Source organism: Diceros bicornis, chromosome 12 (genome assembly GCF_020826845.1).
Source record: "Diceros bicornis minor isolate mBicDic1 chromosome 12, mDicBic1.mat.cur, whole genome shotgun sequence".
NCBI lineage: Eukaryota > Metazoa > Chordata > Mammalia > Perissodactyla > Rhinocerotidae > Diceros > Diceros bicornis.
The window spans coordinates 16020804-16043798 of NC_080751.1; the positions used below are offsets into that span (position 1 = coordinate 16020804).

A 22995-nucleotide genomic window follows, 5' to 3' on the forward strand; every position below is an offset into this window, starting at 1 on the left:
TTTTTATAGGAAGAAGGGTGGGGCAAAGGAACTATTAGCAAAAGAAAAGAAAGGATTATTTTTTAGGCCAGGACATCTTCTTTTTTGGGGGGAAGGGGCCAGCAAGGGTTTTATCATGTAGATTGCCCCTTCTTCCTCTGGGGATGGAGAGGGCCTACATCACAGATTACCTCATTGATCTAACCAGGAAATTCTAGACTGGTTGGTTAAGATTTACATTTCTGGGAGAGGTTGAAACTGCAATTATATTAGGTATTAAATCTAGATTTGGTATTATGGGCTTTAGCACGAGCGATGCCATTTTGGGCTTGTGGTTTTCTCTTTAACATTGCTGACACCTTGGTTTTAGCCCAGTGAGACCCATTTCAGACTTCTGACCTACAGAACTGTAAGATAATACATTTGTGTTGTTAAAGCCACTAAGTTTGTGGTAATTTGTTACAGCAGCAATAGGAAACTAATACATGGTAGTTGTGGTACACTTGTTTTATTTTAGGAAGTTGGTTGCATCACCTCCCCACAACCTAAACCTCAAAACTCTTACATCTATACCCTACTCCCTGTTATAATGGATGAATATCCCTGCCCCCATCAAAAGCCAGTGTTAACTCTTGACTCCCCAAAAGACCGTCAGAAAAACCTATTTATCAAGTTAAGCTTAGTTTTTAAGACTCACTGCAATAAGGGAGAATAACACTCTCTGGAATCTTAGTAGTATCTTAAAATAGGGAAATGAGGACAGGATATTTACAGAGTTTTAGGGCCTGAGCTGGGAAATTTTGAGGTGGGTCTTGCAAGGAGGAGCACTGGTTAGGATTGAACAGAGTGGATAACAGCTTTGGAATGGTGGGAATAAGGTGAAGTCTTCAGTGAGGTGAAAGTCTGAAGGAGTCTTGATAAATAAGTCATTTTAGTTGGTTCACAGTCTTATCTCCCAAGAGCAGGTATTTCCTGGAGCAATCAGCTAGGTTATTTTTACTTGATCTCAGTATTCTTTAATACAAGGACAGGAAAGTATGCCAGGTCCCAGTATTGTTAAATACAGGAACAGGGACTTATGTTGGCATCAACTCTCACCAAAACCTCCAGTAGTGGTCTAGGTCTCATTCCTTCTCTTTACTCAAGGTCTTTAGTCCTACAACTTTGCCTCTCTCTTTAGCATTGTCAATTCTCCCTCTCTACTGTATCATTCCCATCTTGAAAAAACAATCTCCTCACAGGCCCCTTTGACATCTGCCCCATTTCTGTTTCCCTTTACAGAAAAGCTTCTTGAAAGAGTTGTCTGTCGTTATGGTGTTCACCTCTTCACCTTCCATTCCCGCCACTCTCCCTTCTTTGCCCTTTATGTTTTCACCACATTCTTTAGCTCCCTGGAACTCTCCAAATGTGTTTCTGCCTTAGGGCTTTGCACTATCTGTACCCTTTGCCTGTACTGCTTCCCCCTCACCCACCATCTTTACATGGCTGGCTTCTTCTTGCTATTCAGAGCTCAGCTTAAATGTCGTCTCCTCTACACCTTTTCTAACCATCAATCTAGAAATTACCTGTGCAGGCTCTATTTTGTCACTCCACTTTAAAAAAAATATTTATTTTTATTGTGGCAAAATATACGCAACACAAAGTTTACCATTTTCAGTGGCATTAAGCACATTCACATTATTGTGCCACCATCACTGCCATCCATCTCCAGAACTTTTTCATCTTCCCAAACTTAAACTCTGTATCCATTATACAACAGCTCCCCACTCCCCCTACACTCCAGCCCCTAGTAACCACGATTTAATTTTTGTTTCTATGAATTTGCCTATTCTAGGTAACTCATATAAATGGAATCGTACAATATTTGTCCTTTTGTCTTTAGCTTATTTCAGTTAGCATAATGTCTTCAAGTTTCAGCCATGTTGTAGCGTGTGTCAGAATTCCATTCCTTTTTAAGGCTGAATAGTATTCATATATATATATATATATATATATATAATGTACATATAATTAATATATATACATGGATAAACAAATGTATAAAGAAGAGGTATCACATTTTGTTTATTCGTATCACGTTTTGTTTTTTCGTTCATCTGTTGATGGACATTTGGGTAGTTTCCATCTTTTGGCTATTGTGAATAATGCTGCTATGAACATTGGTGTGCAAGTATCTGTTTGAGTCCCTGGTTTCAGTTCTTTGGGGTATATACCCAGAAATGGAATTGCTGGATCATATGATAATTCCATGCTTAATTTTTTGAGGAACCACCTTACTGGTTTCCACAGCAGCTGTACCATTTTACATTCCCACCAACAGTCACAGGGTTCTACTTTCTCCACATCTACACCAACCCTTGTTATTTTCCGTTTTTGATAATAGCCATCCTAATGGATGTGAAGTGGTATATCACTCCATTTTAATTCTCTAAGTAGTCTTTGTAACTAGCTGAGATTTAACACACATACACCTATTTTTTTTCTCCTTCAACTATGTTGTAAGCTCCGTACGAGCAGGGATCTTGTCTCTCCTGTTTACCATTGTATCTCCAGCATCTAAAAGTGCATGGAAATTAACATCAACAACAACAATAATGACAATATGTACAACAAATACGACAGCCAACATTGATCTAGCACTTATTATGTGCCGGGCACTGTTTTATAACAATGTAACAATCCTATAGGAGAGATATTATTATTATTGTTATCCTGACTTTACAGATAGGAAGATTGAGGCACAGGGAATTAAGCAACTTGCCCAAAGTCACACAGTTAGTGTTACATAGTTGCTCAAAAAACAGTTTTGAATAGAAGAGCAAAGGAATGAATGAGGGGGAAGGAGGATTGTAGGAAAATGAGTTGGCAGACTATTGTAAAATTCCTGGCATGAGCCATTAACTGTTAAACTTTGACTTCTGGGAGTAGCAGTGGTGCTAGACAAAGGGCAGGGAGATCCAAGCCGCGGCGGAAGTGGAGTCATTGACAAGATTTCGTGGTGTAAATGTGTTTTCAGGCATGTCTAACGTAGATTACGTAGAATTAGATTACCTAGGATGGCATATGGGTTGTAAGAGGAGGCTTAGAGACAGACTTGAAGAGGTGAAGGAAAAACTAACCTCAAACACTCCTGATCACACCATACATTTTGGTACTTGATTATTTTTAACTTAGCACGTTAATGCATTGAGCTTCTACTTTGTCTTTCATTCTACTGATTTCTTTCTCCCATTCCAAGGAAGCAGTTTGGCTTTGAATACTATTGCCTCAGAGCCATTTGCATGGCAAGACAGGAATGAGAATAGTCAGAGGGAAGTCTAAATTCCTTGATGAGTTGATACTAGGCTACTGGGCGAGGGACCATGCTGGTGTCTGAAGAGATGAGGCTGAAGTGGAGAGGGTAGAGAGGAGGAAAGAGTTCTCAAAGATTTGGGGGGTGACTTAGGGGTTCCTAAGCAGGTGGGATCCCTGGCCCGCCCCCTTCTGGGCACCTTATGGAGGTGGTGAGGCAGTAGAAAGGAATGGCCACCCAGCCCACCCTAGACACCAGCATTCCCAACCCCACAATGCTTCCTAAGGGGAACGGTGGTCTGGAGGCTGAGCTACTTCACGGGGCACCCAGGGCTGAGACAATGAGCATCTCAGCTGAGGCCTTTGCTCAAGCCTGGATTGAGACGGAATTCCTGCTAACCAAGGAGGTTGAGGGTTTGGAGGTAGACTTAATTTGATTGAAGGGAATTAAAGTAACACACCATTTCTTGCATACCCAGTTTGTAAAGCAAAATTTATACCTGTCTTGTGTGTGCTAGTCAGCTTCCCCAAATAGATGAGACACTCTCTAAATGCAAGGATCACTTTTAATCATTCATTTGGTCAACAAAGATTTTTTAAGCACCTGTTATGTGCCAGGCGCTGATCTAGGTACTGGGTGTACGTACACAAATCAGACACAGTCCCTGCCGCCTTAGATTTACAGGCTAGTGAGGGAGAAAGAAAATAAACAAAGAAACAAACAAACAAGTATGTGATTATAAATTAGGATGAATGCTGTGAAGTGAAGAACAGGATCTTTGTCTTGGCAGCAGAGTATCTAACTCAGGAGCCTCTAAGCCAGCACTGTGCCGGCTAGAGGAACTCTGTGTGCACTAATGCAGCCTGGGCCTCGGGCAGCACCTTGACCAAACCCCGAGTCCCTGGGCCCCATGCTGCTTTCTGTAATGGGCAGACCTGCCAGACCTTTGCAATTTGAACTTTTAATACTTCAAACACCATGCTCAGGTTGTTAATCACATTCCATTTGTTACCGTCTCTGAGAAGGTAGCTACCCAAGACCTACTAACTCGGACTCAACCTGCAGTTCTCAACAGAAACATGAATTGCAAAGCCTGAAGTGGTCAAGATTTTGATGTGTTTGAGGGACTGGAAGATGACTGATGTGGCTGGAGGGGGTGAACACAGAAAGAGAGAGTGGTGCAAGATAAAGCTGGGGGTGGTCAGGGGGCAGGTGCACGGGGTCATGGTTTGTAGTTTGGATCTTGTTCTAAGTGCAGTTGGAACCATATGAGGATTTTAAGCTGAGGAGTGCCTATCTGATTTTTATTTTAAACCATATCCCATAGTTCCAGGTATTCAAGTAAATGACTATCTATTCGGTTGTTTGATGATTACTTGCCAAATTGAATTAAACTAGGGGTTGGTGGATGAAGGGAGAGAATCCCTCTATGGAGATGGCTTCCTTATGGCTAACAAAGACTAGCAAGTTAAAAACCCAAAAGTTAGGGTTGAAGCCCTTTCAAGTTTCCAACCACTTTAAAGTGGAGCAGCCCTATGACAGTCAGATCCTGGAAAAGTTGACAAGTTTTCCTAATTTCCTCTTGCTCAGCCTCTCCTTTTCCCAGTCTGACAAAGTCACTAGGGAACTTCTTTTTTTGGTAATTCCCTGTGTTTCCTGATTTATATTGGTGTGTACAGAGATTCCAGGCATTTTATGTGTAGAGCAAAATACTGAGTGAAGCTTATAATGTCAGAGGACAGGTAAGTTAGGGGGAGAGACAGGAAGGAAGGCCGTCTTCACATGGAAAGAGACCTCTGGGCAAAGGAGAGGACTCCCAAAATCATGACTACAGAAGTTGTCTCAGGCAGGGGCATGTGGAAAAGGTCTGAGTTCCTTACTAAGCTCCATGGAAACATGGGTGATGTCAGCGTGATTGGGGCCTCAGGGGCCTGGCAGAGCAGGAGGCTGACATCACCGCCCAGGGGACCCAGTGAGCTCAGACTCCAGGGAGGCCTCTTCACAGCCCCCAAAGATGCTGCAGCAGCAAACATGGGCAAGAGAACCCCGGGGGCTGAGCTGATTTCATCTGCTGTTCAATTATTATTCTTTTCCTTCACCTTTCTGCCAGCATAGAATCCTACCTCAGCATGGTGGAGAGAGACAGAAGGAAGGAGCATTGATGCCCTGCACCCAGGAAACTTCAGGCCTCATGGGGAGACATATTGCTTCTCCTAAGAGAGCCATTTATTGGGACAGGCCTCTGCCCCTGAGGAGCTCATGGTATTGGTGGAGAGATAGACTTGAAAACTAATAAAAGTATTAAAAGAAAGTGTATGGGTTTTGAGGTTAAGCCTTGTTACTAACCTCAGTCTGTCACTTTGTTATTAGCTATCTGACCTTGGGCAAGTTATTTAACCATACTGGGCCTCAGTTTTTTCATCAATAAAATGGAGATGACAATTTTTGTCTCATAGTGGGATGATTGTGAAGATTAAATGAGAGAAATTATATTATGTTCCTGGAACCCAGCAGGTATTTAATAAATGGTAGCTGTTATTACTGCCACTACTCAAGGTCACATAGTGTGACAGGGACAATGTTGAGTCTAGTATTAATACAATACAGAGATGTTGACAAAGGATCCATTGATTGACTGCCTGTGATAGGAAGGGAAGGCTTCTTTACAGAGGAAAGTCACACAAACTGGATCTTGAAGAATTATTTTACCAAGTAAGCAAGGAGGGGGAAGGAGAGGGAGTATTTCATACAGAAGGAACAGAATAGCATATGCAAAGACCAAAAAAGGAACAAGGTATTAAATTCAGTGCATTTCAGCTCAAGCTACGTGAACTAATTGCCTTCTATTCCAGGCCCTTCGCTAAAGTGCTGGAGCTCCAGAGGTGAATAGTAGTATTAATATTAATACCTACTTTAAGTACAACAGATACAAATCTGTTAATCCAATTTAACCCCATGAGGTAGGTACTATTATCATCCCCATATTACGGAAGAAGAAACTGAAGCATAGAGAGATGAATAATTTGCCAATCACACAGCTAGAAACTGGTGGAGTCAGGATTTTAATATATATTGTCTGACTCTAGAGTGTCCTAATTACTCTGCTATAAGAGACTGAGCTATCCTGAGGGAAGACAGGGGTAAAATCATGTGGTAACTCTTGGGACAGACATATACACAGGAGGCTGAGAGCCCAAATGCAGGAATGAGATCATGTAACAAAGACTCCTTATAGATAAGGTGACTCTGAAGTTAAGTCTTAAATAATGAGTGTGTTGTTCCAGGTGGAATGAGCAACATTAGCAAGAATGGAGGCAAGTAGACTGATTATAATAGTCCTGGTGTGAGGTGCAAATATTTGAAAATTAAACAACATATCCTTTTGTTCTTCAAAGAACACTATAATGAAAGTGAAAAGAAAATCCACAGAATGGGAAAAAATATTTGCAAATCATATATCTGATAAGGAACTTATATCCAGAATGTATAAAGAACTCTTATAACTCAACAACAGCAGCAAAAATCCAAATAAACCAACAGAAATATGGGCAAAGGATAGAAAAGGACTTTCTCCAAAGCAGATATACAAATGGCCAATAAGCACATGAAAAGATGTTCAACATCATTAGCCATAAGGAAAATGCAAATCAAAACCATAATGAGATGCTACTTCACACCCACTAGAAAGGCTAAAAAGAAAAAGACATACAAAAACAAATGTTGGAAAGGATGTGGGGAAGTTGGAATGCTCATATATTGCTGGTGGGAATGTAACGTGGTGCAGACACTTTGGAAAATAGTCCAGCAGTTCCTAAAAATGTGTTGTTGTTGTTTTTTTTGTGAGGAAGATCAGCCCTGAGCTAACATCCATGCTAATCCTCCTCTTTTTGTTGAGGAAGACCGGCTCTGAGCTAACATCTATTGCCAATCCTCCTCCTTTTTTTTCCCCCAAAGCCCCAGTAGGTAGTTGTACATCCTTCTAGTTGCTGTATGTGGGATGCGGCCTCAGCATGGCCGGAGAAGCGGTGCGTCGGTGCGCGCCCGGGATCCGAACCTGGGCGGCTAGTAGCAGAACGCGCGCACTTAACCGCTAAGCCACCAGGCCGGCCTCTAAAAATGTTAAACATGGAGTTACCATATGACCCAGTAATCCCACTCCTTGGTATATACCCAAGAGAACTGAAAACATTGTACGTGAATGTTCATAGCAGCATTATTCATAATAGTTAAAAAATGGAAAACATCCAAATATCTATCAACAGATGCATGAATAAACAAAAGTAGTAAATGTATGCAAAGGAACATTATTTGGCCATAAAAAGGAATGAAATGCTGATATATGCTACAATATAGATGAACCTTGAACACATTATGCTTAATGAAAAAAGCCAGTCACAAAAGACTACATATTGTATGATTCCATTTAAATGAAATGGCCTGAATAGGCAAATCTTTAGAGACAGAAAGTAGATTAGTGGTATCCTAGGGCTGGGGAGATTTGGGTGAAATGGGGACTATCGCTAATGGGTATGGGGTTTCTCTTTGGGGTGATAAAAATGTTCTAAAATTAATTGTGGTGATTGTTGCACAATTCTTTGAATATACCAAAAACCACTGAATCATGGAATCTGTGAGAATAATAAAATAATTGTTGTTTTACACTGGTAAGTTTGGGATGATTTGCAACATAGCAATAGTAACTGGAGGAAGGGAGTTCTCATTTAATGATGACTTTTATTATTTTTTTTTAATGAAGAGGAGTTGAGGCAATCTTTTGTTTGTGTGTGTGTGTGTGTGTGTGTGTGTGTGTAGTTCTAGGGGTTGAGCAGATTACTGAGGTGTCAAATAGCTGCCAAGGAAAATGTGAGTGAGAACTAAGGACAGTACAAGGCAATTGAGAGGTGAGGGGTGGGCAGCACGCAGACCTTTGCAGAGATTGGTACTCTGGGTTGGTGGCAGCAATAGTTTGCATGTTTGTGCTCTTTTCTCTAGTTGCCCTTAGCAATTCAAGTGAAGGAATGGAGAAGGGTGATTGATTCACAGTTGGGGTTAGTAGGGCGTGCAGTGGGAGGACAAGGGCCAAACATTGAGTGTGAGGATGGAAGAATAGAACTGTCAACCCTGCCTCAAGAAGACTGTAAGGAAATCAGTGTCCTCAAAGGGAAGCCAAAGCTCATTTGAGGCAGGAGGTGGCAGGAGCATTCTGGGAAAGTGTTAGAGGAGCCTGGGTTAAAGGAGAGGTCAGCAGTGTGGAGGAATTACAGAGCAGCAAGAGATGGAGACAGTCTGAGGGGTTTGCAATTTGAATAGTGGTCACAAGTGATTAAGATGGAAAGCAAAGAAATTTTCCTGGTTCTACCTTCTGAATGAAGCTCAGAAGGCAAACTTCCAGAGGCTGATCTCTGGCCCAACCATGTTGGCAGAAAGCAACCAGTCTATGGGTCAGCTTGGATGCAGCTATTCATCTCAGGTACTCTTGGATTTGTGCAGAACTGGGATGGACCTATACAAATTTGTGGCTATTGAATAAACAATAAGTGTTGTTGTTATCTGTCAGAGGGAAGATGGGAAGGAGTAAGAGCTGATTTTGTCAAGAAATTTATTTAAAATATTGAGTTTGAAGTGGTAGCAGGATATTAAACAGCAATGTCCAGAAGGCAACCAGAAATCTAGGTCTGAAGTTTAGAGGAGAGCATTAGGAGTCAACAGTAGGCATTGTATTTGACCTTCAGGGATTAAATGAGATCTCTGAGAGAGAGAGTGTGAAATGGCTAGAAAAGGAGGTTGAGAAGAGAACCAAGCGGGTAGACAGAGTAAAAGAAGTGGTGAAGAAGATTAAGAAGATGTAAGCGCAGAAGGAGTGAGCCAAGAGAGTTAAGTTCCCCAGAAGCTAAGGGAGGAGAAACTTTTATGAAGGTAGGTAGAGTGTATTAGATAGCTATGGTCCCAATAAAGCTGTGTAACCAACCAACCCAAAAGGCAGTGGCATACAACAAAAAGTATTTATTTCTCACTTAAAATTTTGTGGTCAGCTGGGGCAGCTCTGCTTCAGCCTGCAGTTTGTAGATTGGCTGGGTAGCTCTGCTCCACATGTCTTTCTTTCTGGAGCAGTGGGCTTCGTTAGGCAAGTTTTTCTCATGGTGTTGCCAGAAAAGCAAGAGAGTAAGCCCAACCATGTAAGTACACTTCAGCCCTCTGCTTAACACTTGTCTATCCCATTGGCCAAATCAAATCACATGGCTGAACCCAATGTTAATGGTCAGGGATGTACACTCCACTTGTAGTGGGAAGAACTGCACAGTCACATGGAAGAGTGAAGAATTGGGAAGAATAATGCAGGTCAACTAGATTTGCCCCCTAAAACATTTAGTGAAGACTTGGGATAAGGGTATGAAAGGAGGCCCACTCCTATGTCCTGGCTCTATTCAGCACCTGGGGTCAACACGTCAAGTAATGAATAAAGATCAGGTAGGATGAAGGCTGGAAAATGCCTTTGGATTTGGTAATTAGAAAGTTTAGGGTCATCTTTGAAAAGGTGTTTCCCAAGAGTGGTTTGAATTAACATATTAAGGAACAAGTGGCAGGTGAAGAGAAAGAGAGTAAAATATATTTCCAAGTAATGAAGGTAAAGGAGGAACTGGAATAGCTCAGGAAAGCAAGGTTGAGGGGAGAAATTTTTTTTTTAATTTTAATTTTTTTCCAACTTTATTGAGATATAATTGATGTATAACATGATATAAGTTTAAGGTGTACAACACATTGATTTGATACACTTATGTATTGCAAAATGATTACTACCATAGGCTTAGCTAACACCTCCATCATGTCACATAATTATCATTTCTTTCTTGTGGTGAGAACACTTAAGATCTACTCTCTTAGCAACTTTCAAGTATATAATTCAGTATTCGCCATGCTGTTTATCCCCAGAACTTATTCACCTTATAACTGAAAGCTTGTACTCTTTGGCCAATATCTCCCATTCCCGCCTCCCCCCGCCGCCGCCCAGTAAGCAACACTCTACTCTCTGTTTCTATGAGTTTCGCTTTTTTAGATTCCACATATAAGTGGTATTACGCAGTATTTGTCTTTCTCTATCTGACTTGTTTCACTTAGCTTAATGCCCTCAAGGTCCACCTATGTTGCTACAAATGACAGGATTTCCTTCTTTCTTGTGGTGGAATAATATTCCATTGTGTGTATGTAGATCTATCTATCTATCTACCTATCTATCCATCTACCTATCTATATTTATATCTATATCTATATCTATATATGTGTGTGTGTGTTTATATATAGATGAATAAAACATCTTCTTTATCTGCTCATCCGTTGACAGACACTTAAGTTGTTTTCATGTCTTGGCTATTGTGAATAATGCTGCAATGAACAAGGGAGTTCAGCTATCTCTTTGAGATCCTGTTTTCATTTCTTTTGGATGTACAGTATACCCAGAAGTGGGATTGCTGGATCATATGGTAGTTCTATTTTTAATTTTTTGAGGAACCTCTATACTGTTTTCCATAGTGGCTGCACCAATTTCCATTCCCACCAGCAATGTACAATGGTTTCCTTTTCTGCACATCCTCACCAGCACTTGTTATCTCTTGTCTTTTTGATGATAGCCATTCTAACAGGTATGAAGTGATATCTCATTGTGGCTTTGATTTGTATTTCCCTGATGATGAGTGATGTTGAGCACCTTTTCATGTACCTGTTGACCATCTGTATGTCTTCTTTGCAAAAATGTCTGTTCAGTTCCTTTGCCCATTTTTATATCATATATATATATATTTTACTATTGAGTTATATGAGTTCTTTATATATTTGGATATTAATTTCTTATCAGATATGTAATTTGCAAATATCTTCTCCGAAAACATTGGTTGCCTTTTCATTTTGTTGATTGTTTCTTTTGCTGCACAGGAAGCTTTTTAGTTTGATGTAGTCCCAGTTATTAGTGTTTGCTTTTGTTGCTTGTGCTTTTGGTGTTATCTCCAGAAAATTGCCAAGACCAATGTCAAAGAGCTTTTTCCTTATGTTTTCTTCTAGGAGTTTCATGGTTTCAGTTCTTATGTTTCAGTCTCTAATCCATTTTGACTTAATTTTTGTGAGTGGTGTAAGATAAGGGTCCAATTTCATTCTTCTGCCTGTGGTTATTCAGTCTGAGGGGAGAGACTTTTAGTTGGAAAGACTCAAGCATGTGTTTACTGATAAAGGTAAAGCAGCGGGGAAGACTGAAGCTGTAAGAGGGAAGAGAGATAATTGCAGGAACTTCTCTAGAGGAGACGTTGACTTGGGAAAGTTATGGCATCCCCAATCCTCTTACACAGGAAAGGAGGAGGAGTTGGAGGAAAAGATTGTGAAGGCGAGGGAAAATGAATGTTTAATAATGGATGAAGTCATCTTCTAAGAGTGAGAAGGATGGGAGCAGAGCTAGGATCTTAGGTAGAGAGGAAAAGATTATAAATGGGTGCTGTGAGGAGGAATAGAAGTCACAGGATGGGGAGCAGCCATGAGGGCCCAAATGATATTGAGCAACAAAAAAGTGCTGTGGTGGAAAAGTTGCCATGGTTACAGTCTCTTATCCCCACTACAATAGAAGGGAGAGAAATTGGCAATGTGGATATGGTTAAAGGAAGCTAAAGAATTAGAGAAGGTTTAGTCAGATTGATGGCTCATAGGAGTATGTGCTGTGGGTAGCTGCTAACATTGATTCTGCCAAGCCCTGCGCTAGACCCCTTACATTAATTATTTCTAATTCTTACAACTACGTAAGGGATATATTATAAACTCCACTTTATATATGAGAAATCTGCAGCTTAAGGAAGCCACGTAACATACCCAGATTCCCTTGCTGATTAGTGGAGAAACCAGGGGTCAAACTCAGATCTCTCTGAATTGAAGTTTGGATAGAAGAAAATCCAGACTAGAAGGGAAAATATGCCAATAGATTACATAGAAATCAGAGATGAAGACTGTAATTAGACTAAAGTGTGGGTTCCCCAGAAATTAGGCAGAGGAAGAGGTGGATGGGAAAGAGGTAGAGAGAGGAATTTCAGTTTGTAGCCTTGGGGGTAGAGCAGTGTTTATGGAATGTTAAGAAGAAGGTGAGGCCATAAAGGTATTGACTAAGTGGCATGAGGAACATCACTGGGATAGTTGGGATCCATGAGGACCGGGTGTGGGTGAGCTATCTGTGTTGATACTGAAGTGCTTCAGGATGATGGCAGAGATTGAGGGGGATAGGAAAACTGTGAGCCAGTGGTAAAATTTCTGATGAATACGGACATTAGCAGATGACCATAACACAATGTGATGCCCTAAACTTCAAAGAGGAGCTGAGGAATCAGGGTGTTGGAACAACAGTCTAGAAGTGGCAGTGGGGAGTAGTGAGAATGTTGACACTGTTAATCTACTGATGCAGGGGAAGAGAAAACCTAGTCATTTAAAGTAAGTAAGTGGAAAGAGGTGGTTCTGTGAAGAGGTCTTCAAGATGATTTGGAAGGGGTCTGAGAAATCATACAATCCATTATACTAATGTGGAAGCAGATGCAAAGAGGCAGAATGATTTGCTTAAGCTCTCATAAAAAACTCGTGGCAATGGAGGGTGTGGGTGGGACAATATGGCTTAATGGTCAGGAAATGGACCTTGGAATCAGATGGATCTGGGTTTGAATACCAGCTTCATCATTTACTAGCTGTGAGGTCTGAGATATTACCTAATCTCTTGGCTTTTTCATCTGTAAAATGGGATACATAATATCTACAGCAAAGGATTGTTGTAAGGATTTAATGATGCATGTGAAGTGCTTACTTTGTGTATTGTGTCTGGCACAGACAGTGCTCAATACACTTTAACTGCTAATGCTGGACCTGAATCAAAGGCCCCTTGACTCTTAGTCTAGTGCTTTTCTGGTCATTCCACACTGACCTGACATTCTCTGTATTTAGAGGGCATTAAAGTTAGGCAGGCCCTCTTCACTGGAGCTTTCCTATATTAGTCACTCCAGACTCACACACACTTATTGATAACATGTGAGATCTTTGGCCTCTGCTGGGGCTCAAAAAAACTGCTGATAGTAGCAAAAGCTAGTTTAACTACTACTATACATATCTGGTCTACATACCAGTCTGTTTCCTGTGATGGACAAAAAACTTTTTGCTGAGTGAGATGCTAAAACGGGTGCCTGAAGGGACGCTCCATCATGTATTTTAAGAGATTTTTAGAAATATGAAAGGCTCCATACTCTCCCTACCCCTCCTACATCTGTCTGGAATTGTTTAAGCCTGAGTAATGAAATAAAATGAGGACAGCCAGAGATTATCTAGAAACAGACAGGTTTAGCAACTTGCTCGGTTCCTGGCAAACCAGGACCTGCAACCCATTCTCCTCACTATTGGTTTGTTTATTTTTAAAATGTATTTTTAGTTAATAACTACTATTTTTTATGGAAAACGTAATACATGTACAAGGGAAAGAATTCCCAAAGTGCACACAATACATAATTAAAATTTACCTTCCTCCTACTCCAGGCCCCTTCCTGCCAAGCTCTCTCCTAACTGCCACTACTGTTAACAGTTTCTTGGGTGTCCTTTGAGAAATATTCTATGGAGTATTTTACGTATATGTAAGAGTATATATGAATATTTATTCTCATATCATACCATAATAATCCATGGTATGGCTGTAGCAGAAATTATTTAGCCTCAACTTCCAGTTTGGTTCTTCTTACATGCCTTTTTTGGTTGATGGCAACACCATTCTCCCAGTCACTCTGCTCTGAACCTCTCCTCCTTCCCCATATCCAGTAAATCCTGCCAATTCTACTTTACAATGTTTTTCCTATGTGTCCATTCTTTTTCATTCTCATTGTCACTTCCTCGATTTAGGCCTTAAAAATCTCTCCTAGCATTTCCCTATCTCCAAATTCTCTCTCTCTGCCCACGTTGCACACTTGCTCTTGATCAAGTTTCCTAATGCCAAGGTTCTGGTTGTGTCACTCTTCTTCCTAAAAACCATCGGTGGATTCCCATTCATTGTGTTATGTGAAAACTCAAGCAGTGATCAATATATGATTTTCTAATTCTAATCTGGGGAGTTTATGAAATGCAGATGCCTGGATCAGAATGTTCAGATGTAGGACGTTTAGTGTATATTTTAAAAAAAGTTTCCAGGCGCTTGGGATGCGGTTGGATGTTGGACCAGTGGAGCCATCAGAACAAAGTACAAATTTCTTAGCCCAGGATTTCTCTCCAAGGTACCTTTCCAGCCCCATATCTTACTACTACTTGTCTACATACCAGTGCAAATGAAGTTCTTGCTGGCTTTCTAGGTGTTCCTCACACCTTCCAGTCACACCTTTTAAACTTCCAGGCCCAGTCTCTCTATGAATCCTTCACAGCCAGAAGTGATTCCTGAACTCGATTCTCTGAACTGGCTTACAGCCACATTCTGCCTTATGTCTTAGTTTTGGGATTCTCCAGCTTTCTCCTCCTCATAGCTTTAAGATCGCTGTCTGCAGAAACCTAATTAGTTCTTCTGTATTATTTACGCCTACAGGGCCTTATGCACTTTGTGGCCAGGGTCTTAAACAAGAATTTGTAGGATTAGTGTCATTGCCTGACTTGATCACCGCTGCATATGCAGTGTCGCTAAATGTTCCTGGTTTATACTGGGGCTGTCAACACGTATTTGCGGATTCAATTAATAAATGAGCAGAGGCCACCCTGTCATTGTCCGGAGAACCACAAATCCCAGCCGGCATTGCGCGGGACGACGGCGGACGCGGTGACGCAAGGGGGCGTGCCGAGCTTGAGGGAGGGGTCGTCCTGCGGGTAGCTGGAGGCTGGGAGGCTCTGGAGCCTGGGGTGAGAGAGGGAGCGAAAGGTGAGCCGAGCTGAAGGAGGGGACGCGCTACCGGGCGCCCCCAGTCTATGGAGCGGGGTAAGATGGCGGAGGCGGAGAGCCTGGAGACAGCGGCGGAGCACGAGCGGATCCTGCGAGAGATCGAGAGCACCGACACGGCCTGCATCGGGCCCACGCTCAGGTACCCCGGGTACCGGGGCCACCGACGGGCAGGCACGGGCGGGCCAGGGGGGCAGGCTCCCTTGGGGCTGTGCGTTGGGCCGGTCGCCCGCAGGCCAGGGCCGGCCCCTCCCTTCGGAGAGACCGACGAGCGACCTCCACCCTGGGCTAGGCGGATCTCTCTCCGCAGCCCCGACGTGGGGTCCCTTCCCGACCGCCGCGCTCACAGCCCAGTTACTCTGGAGGCTTCTCCTGCCTCCCTCGCGGCTGGGGCAGCCTTCGTGCTACCTCCGAGGCTAGCCCCGCGCGGGCAACTAGAGCGCGCCCGACAGATGGTGGCTCTTAGCAGATCTTGCCCCTGAGGACATCACCCTTCTCCCTCGGACTCAAACCCCGTCCTGCCCTAGACATGAGTCCTGCTCTTCAGACAAAACAGAATTTCACCCCACGGTCTGTTGCTCGGAAATTAAGCTCTCGCCACCTTAAAATCACAACCACTTCTCACAAACGAGTTCCTGAAAATCCTAGGCCCTGGAAGGAAGGAAGTTTCTCTCAACCCGCGCCCCTCTCCTGGGAGCGGGTGCTTGCTGAACCGTCAGGAGGACGATCCCTCCCAAAGGTGCAGCCTCTTTGTAGTCTCATCGCTGAGAAAAAGTTATCCCTTCTCCTGTCCCCCAGTTACCATTCTTTTGCCCGCACACCTCCATTTTATTTGAAGATGTCAAAAACTCCCACCTACCTCAACTTATTTAACAAAACTTAGGTACCACTTATTACGTACAGTGCAAGACATTGTATTAAATGATTTACAGATATAACTTATTCAAACTGCAAAACAATCGTGTTAGGTAGGTGCTATCATTACCCTCATTTTACAGATGAGGCATGGAGAGGTTAAGTGACTTGCCCAAGGTCACAGAGGAAATAAAGTGGGGGAGTCGAGGATCCAGGCAGTCTGGATCCAGTCTGCATTTTTAACCCCTGTTGTTCTGTCTCAGTTGGGGATGATCATATACCTGTACTTCCTGTTAATTACTCACCAAGCCCAATTTCGAACTACCTTTCCCTTTCCCCTCAGTTTACTAATGCCCTAGAACTAACTCATCTTCATCCTTCCTGTGCTATCTTCTGATCTCCGTGCAGCCAATAGATAGGTAGTTATCTTACCCTGCTCCTCCCTTCAAAAAAGAGTTATTACTGCTTGTTTTTTCATGGGGAGAGTTGCCTCATGAAAGAATGTTTGAAGGAGGGGCGGGCTGGAGACTTTACTCCTCGTCTTTACCTGTGTAGCTTCCTTCTCCAGGGCACATTGTTAGCACAGTTCTCCCAGTGCCATCTCTGGATATGACTGTCTTTGATAGTTTGCCTTTTGTCTCTTTATGCATTGTGATCGTGACCCTCATGCTCTTCTCTTTTCCTGTTTTCTTGAGCTCTTGAGGGTGAATGATCCTCATTTCGTTATCTTCACTTTTATAAAAACTAAGGGCTACTTACTAGTATTCTAAGTGCGTTATTAATATTTGGTTTTCATAAAACAAAATGTTACTAGAGTTACTGAAGATGCTGTTTCAGTGTTCTACTAAGAAATTTGGCGGCTGAGCTGCAGTTGGCAGTCAAGCAAATCTCCCACTGGAACAATTGGGATTACCAGAGTTTTTAGGAAGGATTCTTGATCAGAACACTATCAATGTTGTCTTGAGTTGGTTGTGGTTTTCAGTTGCTGTCGTTCTTGGTTTATATGATAGATGACTTTAATTTTGTGTTATCAGTTTAGTCTGTTGTGATTTATTATGTTAGCTTCCACTGAATAGTAATGCATATTTGTATCAACTGACTTTTGGCTTGTAATTTTCTAGTATCTTGACTGAAGAATATATGCGTTATGGTTAAAATGTTACCCCTTTTCCCTAAAATTTGCTTCATTGTTATCACTGAGTTCTTTTTCCACTAGAAAGTGGGTTTTTAGGGGGTAGATGGATTAAGGGATCTTTTGCCCTAAGGGGACTGGTAAAAAAAAAAAAAAAAGGTTTGAGAACCGTTGCACTATCCTGCCTGTTTTAGTTATTTTCCTGACTCCCTGTGTATCATTATTAGCGGCTTTTCATTTTTGGCCTCATCCTGTCTTTGGCACATAATCCTAAATCTTACTATCAGACCCAAGTTTCAGTTACTTGAATGTCCTGTATACAAGTAGTACCCTCTGTGTTTGTCTTTAGTCTAGCTCGTCCCTGCCCATTTTCATAGGGGATGACCTCACCTTTTTTCCTTATCCCATTCAGAGGCAGCAGCATGCACAGACTTGATGTTTCAGATCCCATGCCTAACCTTGGATGTAACTCTATCATCATTATCTCTGTTTTTCCATCACAGTCATTAACCAGGTTTGATTAAGGCAGTAGGTTCTCTTTCCTAACTACCCTCAACTGTAAATCTCAAACTCCTCTACCCCTCTTCATAGTCTTTCCTATCTCTTCCATCTTTTGAGGTAACATTTTAAGGCACCAGATTCTTAGCTGTTCCTGAGATAGGTTTTGTAATTGAAGAAGAACTAAAGAGCAGAGAATAACAGTAAATTGATAGCAGATATAAGATTATTATACCCATCCCTAAAATTCCCGCTCTTCGCAAAAATCCATGTAGCCACGTTGCCTAACCACTCTCGGCCAACTATTACTTGTGTATCATTACTTGATTTCTTTCCCTGCTGTGATACCAGATTCTTCTTCCACTCTTATCCCTCTTTGTTTGGAGAGCCAAAGTGGCTTGACTTTTTCATTATATAACTATCCTTATTTAAATCTTGAACAGTACATGCAATGTTAGTTGATTCCCATGTATCATAAGGGAGTGCCTCTCCTTTTCCATTGTAATTCTGAAAGGCCCAAGCATCTCCACACATATAGAGGCTGTTGCCTAGCAAATTCTTTTGGGAAAGCAGCCATCTCTTTCTTCATCTTAAAAATTATTTTGTTAGCTGCAAGTCCTAATTTTGCAGATGAGGAAGGAGGCCCAAAAGATGTTAGGGCCTGTCTCCTTTTTAAAATAATATTGATTCCAGCTTTGTAGTACTATTACTAAAATATTGATTGCAAATCACTCATGAACAATAGCTTCATATTTTCATTTTTCAAATCCCATCTCTATATCTCTAGTCTTATTTCGTATCACTTATTCAATAGATCATTTCCTTAATTTGCTCTCAGAGTACCAGCAATTACCTCATTCTTTTTTTTTTTTTTTTGGTGAGGAATATTGGCCCTGAGCTAACATCTGTGCCAGTCTTCCTCCATTTTGCATATGGGATGCCACCACAGCATGACCCCATGAGCAGTGTGTAGGTCTGTACCTGGGATCGGAACCCGGGAAGCCCAGGCCACTGAAGCAGAGAGCCTGGACTTAACCACCATGCCACTGGTCCAGCCCCAACATTCATTCTTAATTGCTATTTCAGATTTTGTTTTTAAACTTTTTAATTTAACAGTGAAATACATTGCCTTAAGAAATAGCTTTATTGAGATATAATTCATATAGCATAAAATGTACAATTCAGTGGTTTTTAGTATATTCATAGGGTTGTGCAGCAGTCACCACAATCTAATTTTAGAGCAGTTCTATCAACCCATAAACCCCATACCCATTAGTAGTCACTTGTCATTCTGTTCTCCCTCCCTCTCCAGGCAGTCACTACTTTCTGTCTTTATGGGTTTGCCTATTCTAGACATTTCATATAAATGGAACCATACAGTATGTGTTTTTTTTTGTGACTTTGCATAATGATTTCAAGGTTCATCCGTGTGGTAGCTTGTATTGGTGCTTCATTTCTTGTTATTGCTGAATAGTATTCCATTGTATGGATATATCACATTTTATTTATTCATCAGTTGATGGACATTTGGGTTGTTTTCATTTTGGGGCTGTTATGAACAGTGCTTCTGTGAACATTTGTGTACTAGTTTTTGTGTGGACATATGTTTTCATCTTGCTTGTGTATATACCTAGGAGTGGAATTTCTAGGTCATACGGTAACTCTATGTTTAGCATTTTGGGGAACTGCCAAACTGTTTTCCAAAATGTCTGCACCTTTTTACACTCCCACCAGCAGTGTATGAGAGTTCCAGTTTCTCCATATCCTTGTCAGCTCTTGTTATTATCTTTTTTATTTTAGCCATTCTAAGTGTGAAGTGCATCTCCCTGTAGTTTTGATTTGCATTTCCCTAATGGATAATTTTTTCGTGTGCTTATTGGTTATTTGTTTATCTTCTTTGGAGAAATGTTTATTCAGATCCTTTGCTCAGTTTTTAATTGGGTTATTTGTGTTTTTATTGTTGAGTTGTAAGTGTTCTTTATATATTCTGGATATAGGTCTTTTATCAGATATATGATTTGCAAATACTTTCTTCCATTCTGCGAGTTGCCTTTTCACTTTCTTGATGGTATCATTCGCTCCACAAAAGTTTTTAATTTTGATGTAGTTCAGTTTGTCTATTTTTAATTTTTTTTGCCAGTGGTTTTGGTGTTGTATCTAGGAAGCCTTTGCTTAACCCAAGATCATGAACATTTGTTCCTATGTGTTTTCTGAGAGTTTTATAATTTTATCTCTTACGTTAAGGACTGTGATCCATTTTGAGTTAGTTTTTTATGTATATAGTGTAAGGAAGGGTAGCCAGTTTCATTCTTTTGCATGGTGCTATCCAGTTGTTCCAGCACCGTTTGTTTAGTGCCATCTTTTCTTACCCAAATATACTCCTGGCTGATTTATCTTGATATTTTTACCATGAAATTTATATTCCTTATTTGTGGCAGGAATGTAATATTCAGGACCCTGTCAGTGTGTTTATTTGACTTTGCTATTCAGCCTGACCCCCCTTGTTGAGTGTTCTCACCCAGCAAGAAGTTTGCTCTGATGTTTTCAGCTAATGATTTTCTCTTTTTAGCTCAATTGCTGCCTTCCATTTCTGTGGTTCCTCTGTTATAAGAATGATGTGATTGCTATATTCGATCTTGGTAAAGCACTTCACTTTAGGGACTGATTCTTGTCTTACCCTATGGAATTGTTTTGTGTTCTACTACCCGGTCTTAAGATCAATATAAAGTATATTAATAATAGAATCTTATTTGTTTAATCTCTTTCACTGTTAAACCATTATGTCAACTTTATAAAATTTTGGAAACTATATTAAAATTACTTATAATTCTATAACACAACTCTTGTTGTTTTGGTGCATTTCCTTCTAGATCTTTGTCTTATATATTTTGTTGTAATAAAGCTGTCCTCTGGGTGTAGGAACAATTTTTTATCTTGCTTTTTTTTTACTTAAGTTATTTGTTTGTAAGGCCAGCTCTTACAGAAAACAAATTGGGGGGATATTTTCAAAAGGTGTTTGCTAAATGTCATTTGATGATTAAATATGGGGACCTGGTTTCCCCACTTACTGCTCTGTGCCTTTGGCCACATGGCTTTGTTTACCAGCCACTGTCCTCTCCTATTACCTAAACTGTACAGAAATCACTTAATCATAATCCTTGGTTTATGATGCTTTCTCATGATTGGTTCATGCATGGACCTCTTTAATCAATTAATTAATTATTTTTTATAAGCAACTTACCACCCAAGTGGGCAAATTTTTCTCATCTATAAATGGGGATGATACCATATACATTGCAGGAACAGTATTAAAGAAAAGGAGGGGCCGGCCTGGTGGTGCAAGCGGTTAGGTGTGCACGCTCCGCTGCGGCAGCCCAGGGTTCCCTGGTTCGGATCCTGGGCGCACACCGACACACCGCTTGGCAAGCCATGCTGTGGCGGCGTCCCATATAAAGTGGAGGAAGATGGGCACGGATGTTAGCCCAGGGCCAGTCTTCCTCAGCAAAAAAAGAGGAGGATTGGCAGATGTTAGCACAGGGCTGATCTTCCTCACACACACACACACAAAAAGGAGTTAAAGCATTCTTTATAGTACCTGCTAGGTAATAGTCACTCAGGTAATGTGAGTCCTCTTCTGCCTTTTACCCTTGAGTTTGCTATGTGGATTTAAGTATTTCTGTTTTTGGAGTTATGTTAGTTTAGTGCTTCTTGGCCTTTTTTTTTTTTTTTGGCCTGCGCTCACGTATATGAGGGGTATAACATTCTTCAGTAATCAGACCCTGGGAGTGCTTATTTTGGGATAGAGTGGAGAATGGAAGAGGAGATAGGAAATAAATTTATAAAAGCCCTTCAGATGATTCTGATATACTCTCTCCTTGACAATCACTGGGGGGAAAGAAATGGTCTCCCATTGCTGATTGCTTATTTTTTAGTGGTAGTTCCTTTTTAAAAATAACATTTTTATATTTTAGTTATAAATGTAATATAATGACTTTAAAAAAGATAGAAGAAATAGACAACAAAAAACTTAATCCTACCGCCGGTGTCACAACTCTTATGTTTGTATATTTCTTTTAAACTTTTTCCATATGCATTTTATTACATTAGGTATTAGAAGAGTATTATGTTGTGTCTTGCTTTGTCAGTTAACATGTTTTATATAGTTTCATACAGTGTTATATATTATATAGCTATATCATTTTAGTGGCTTCATTCACGCATTTATTTATTTACTCAACAAATATTTATTGAGCAACTTCTATGTGCCAGATACTCTTCCAGGCTCTGCGGTACAGCAGGGAACAAGATAGACAAGTGCCTGCCCTTATGGACCTTACAGTGTAGTGCAGCACTCATGGAATAAACAAACAAAGCTGTTTAGTGATTAACGTTACGTATGATGGGGTGTTGTTTTCAATTAGGTAGTTAGAAGAAGTTGTTCTGGCAAAGGTTTGAATAGAGTGAAGGAGCAAGCCATATGGCTCTTTAGGGGAAGTCCCTGCCAGATAGCGGACACAGTAAGTGTGAAGGCCCTCAGATGAAGCATAATGGAGGGAGGCGACGGTAGGAGGCTAGTCGGGATCCAGATCGTGTAGACTAAGAAAGAGACTTTGATTTGACTGTAAGTGTTATTTTATTCTAAGAGAAGGTACAGGAGAGTTTTGAGCAGGAAAGTTACATGCTCTAACTTAGGTTAAACAAGGAGCATTCTAGCTGTTGTGTGGAGATGAAATAAGAGAGGAAACATGGAGGGAAACCAGCCAAGGGATATTTGCAGTAATAAGAGGCAAGAGATGGTTGTGGCTTGCAATCAGGTGTTGGGGAGGAGGTGATGAGAAGTATTTGAATTTAAAATATATTTTGAAAGTAGAGCCGAATGATCGATTAGTTATGTGGGTTAAAGAGAGAGAGGAACCAGGATGATTCCAAGGCTTTTGGCCTAAGTAACTGGGTGAATGGTGGTGCCATTTTTTGGGATAGGGAATAAAGGGGGAGGAACTTCATTTTTCTTCATAGCATTTAACTACTGTCTGCCATATATAATTTTCAATTGTCTCCTCCACTAAAATGTGTATTCCGGGAGGGGAAGGATTTTTTTTATTTTGTTTGCTGCTGTATCCTGGGAACCTAAGAGTACCTGGCATACAATTGGTGCTCAATAAATATTTGTTGAATGAATAGAAGAATAAAAGAATTGTACCACAATCTGTTAATTATCTGGGGGTTGATTAACTGATTTGCAGATTAACTGTCTTAATAATATGACTAGGCTTTTAAGAAAAAATGAAATTGCTGAAAATTTTGAAAACTTCAACATATCAAAAAAGTTTA

At 40.9% G+C, this 22995-nt stretch overlaps 1 protein-coding gene across 3 annotated transcripts in view; it reads left to right on the forward strand.

The window, feature by feature from the left end:
• The first annotated feature begins 15131 nt into the window (after positions 1-15131).
• EXOC6B (exocyst complex component 6B) overlaps positions 15132-22995 on the forward strand; it is a 588554-nt gene continuing 580690 nt past the window's right edge. For 2 of the 3 annotated variants that reach the window (XM_058550958.1, XM_058550957.1), the window contains exon 1: positions 15132-15321. In XM_058550958.1, the coding sequence (XP_058406941.1) occupies positions 15209-15321 (113 nt within the window). In that variant the 5' untranslated portion in view covers positions 15132-15208. The remainder of the gene's footprint in view (positions 15322-22995) is intronic. The other variant, XM_058550956.1, reaches the window with a different exon arrangement.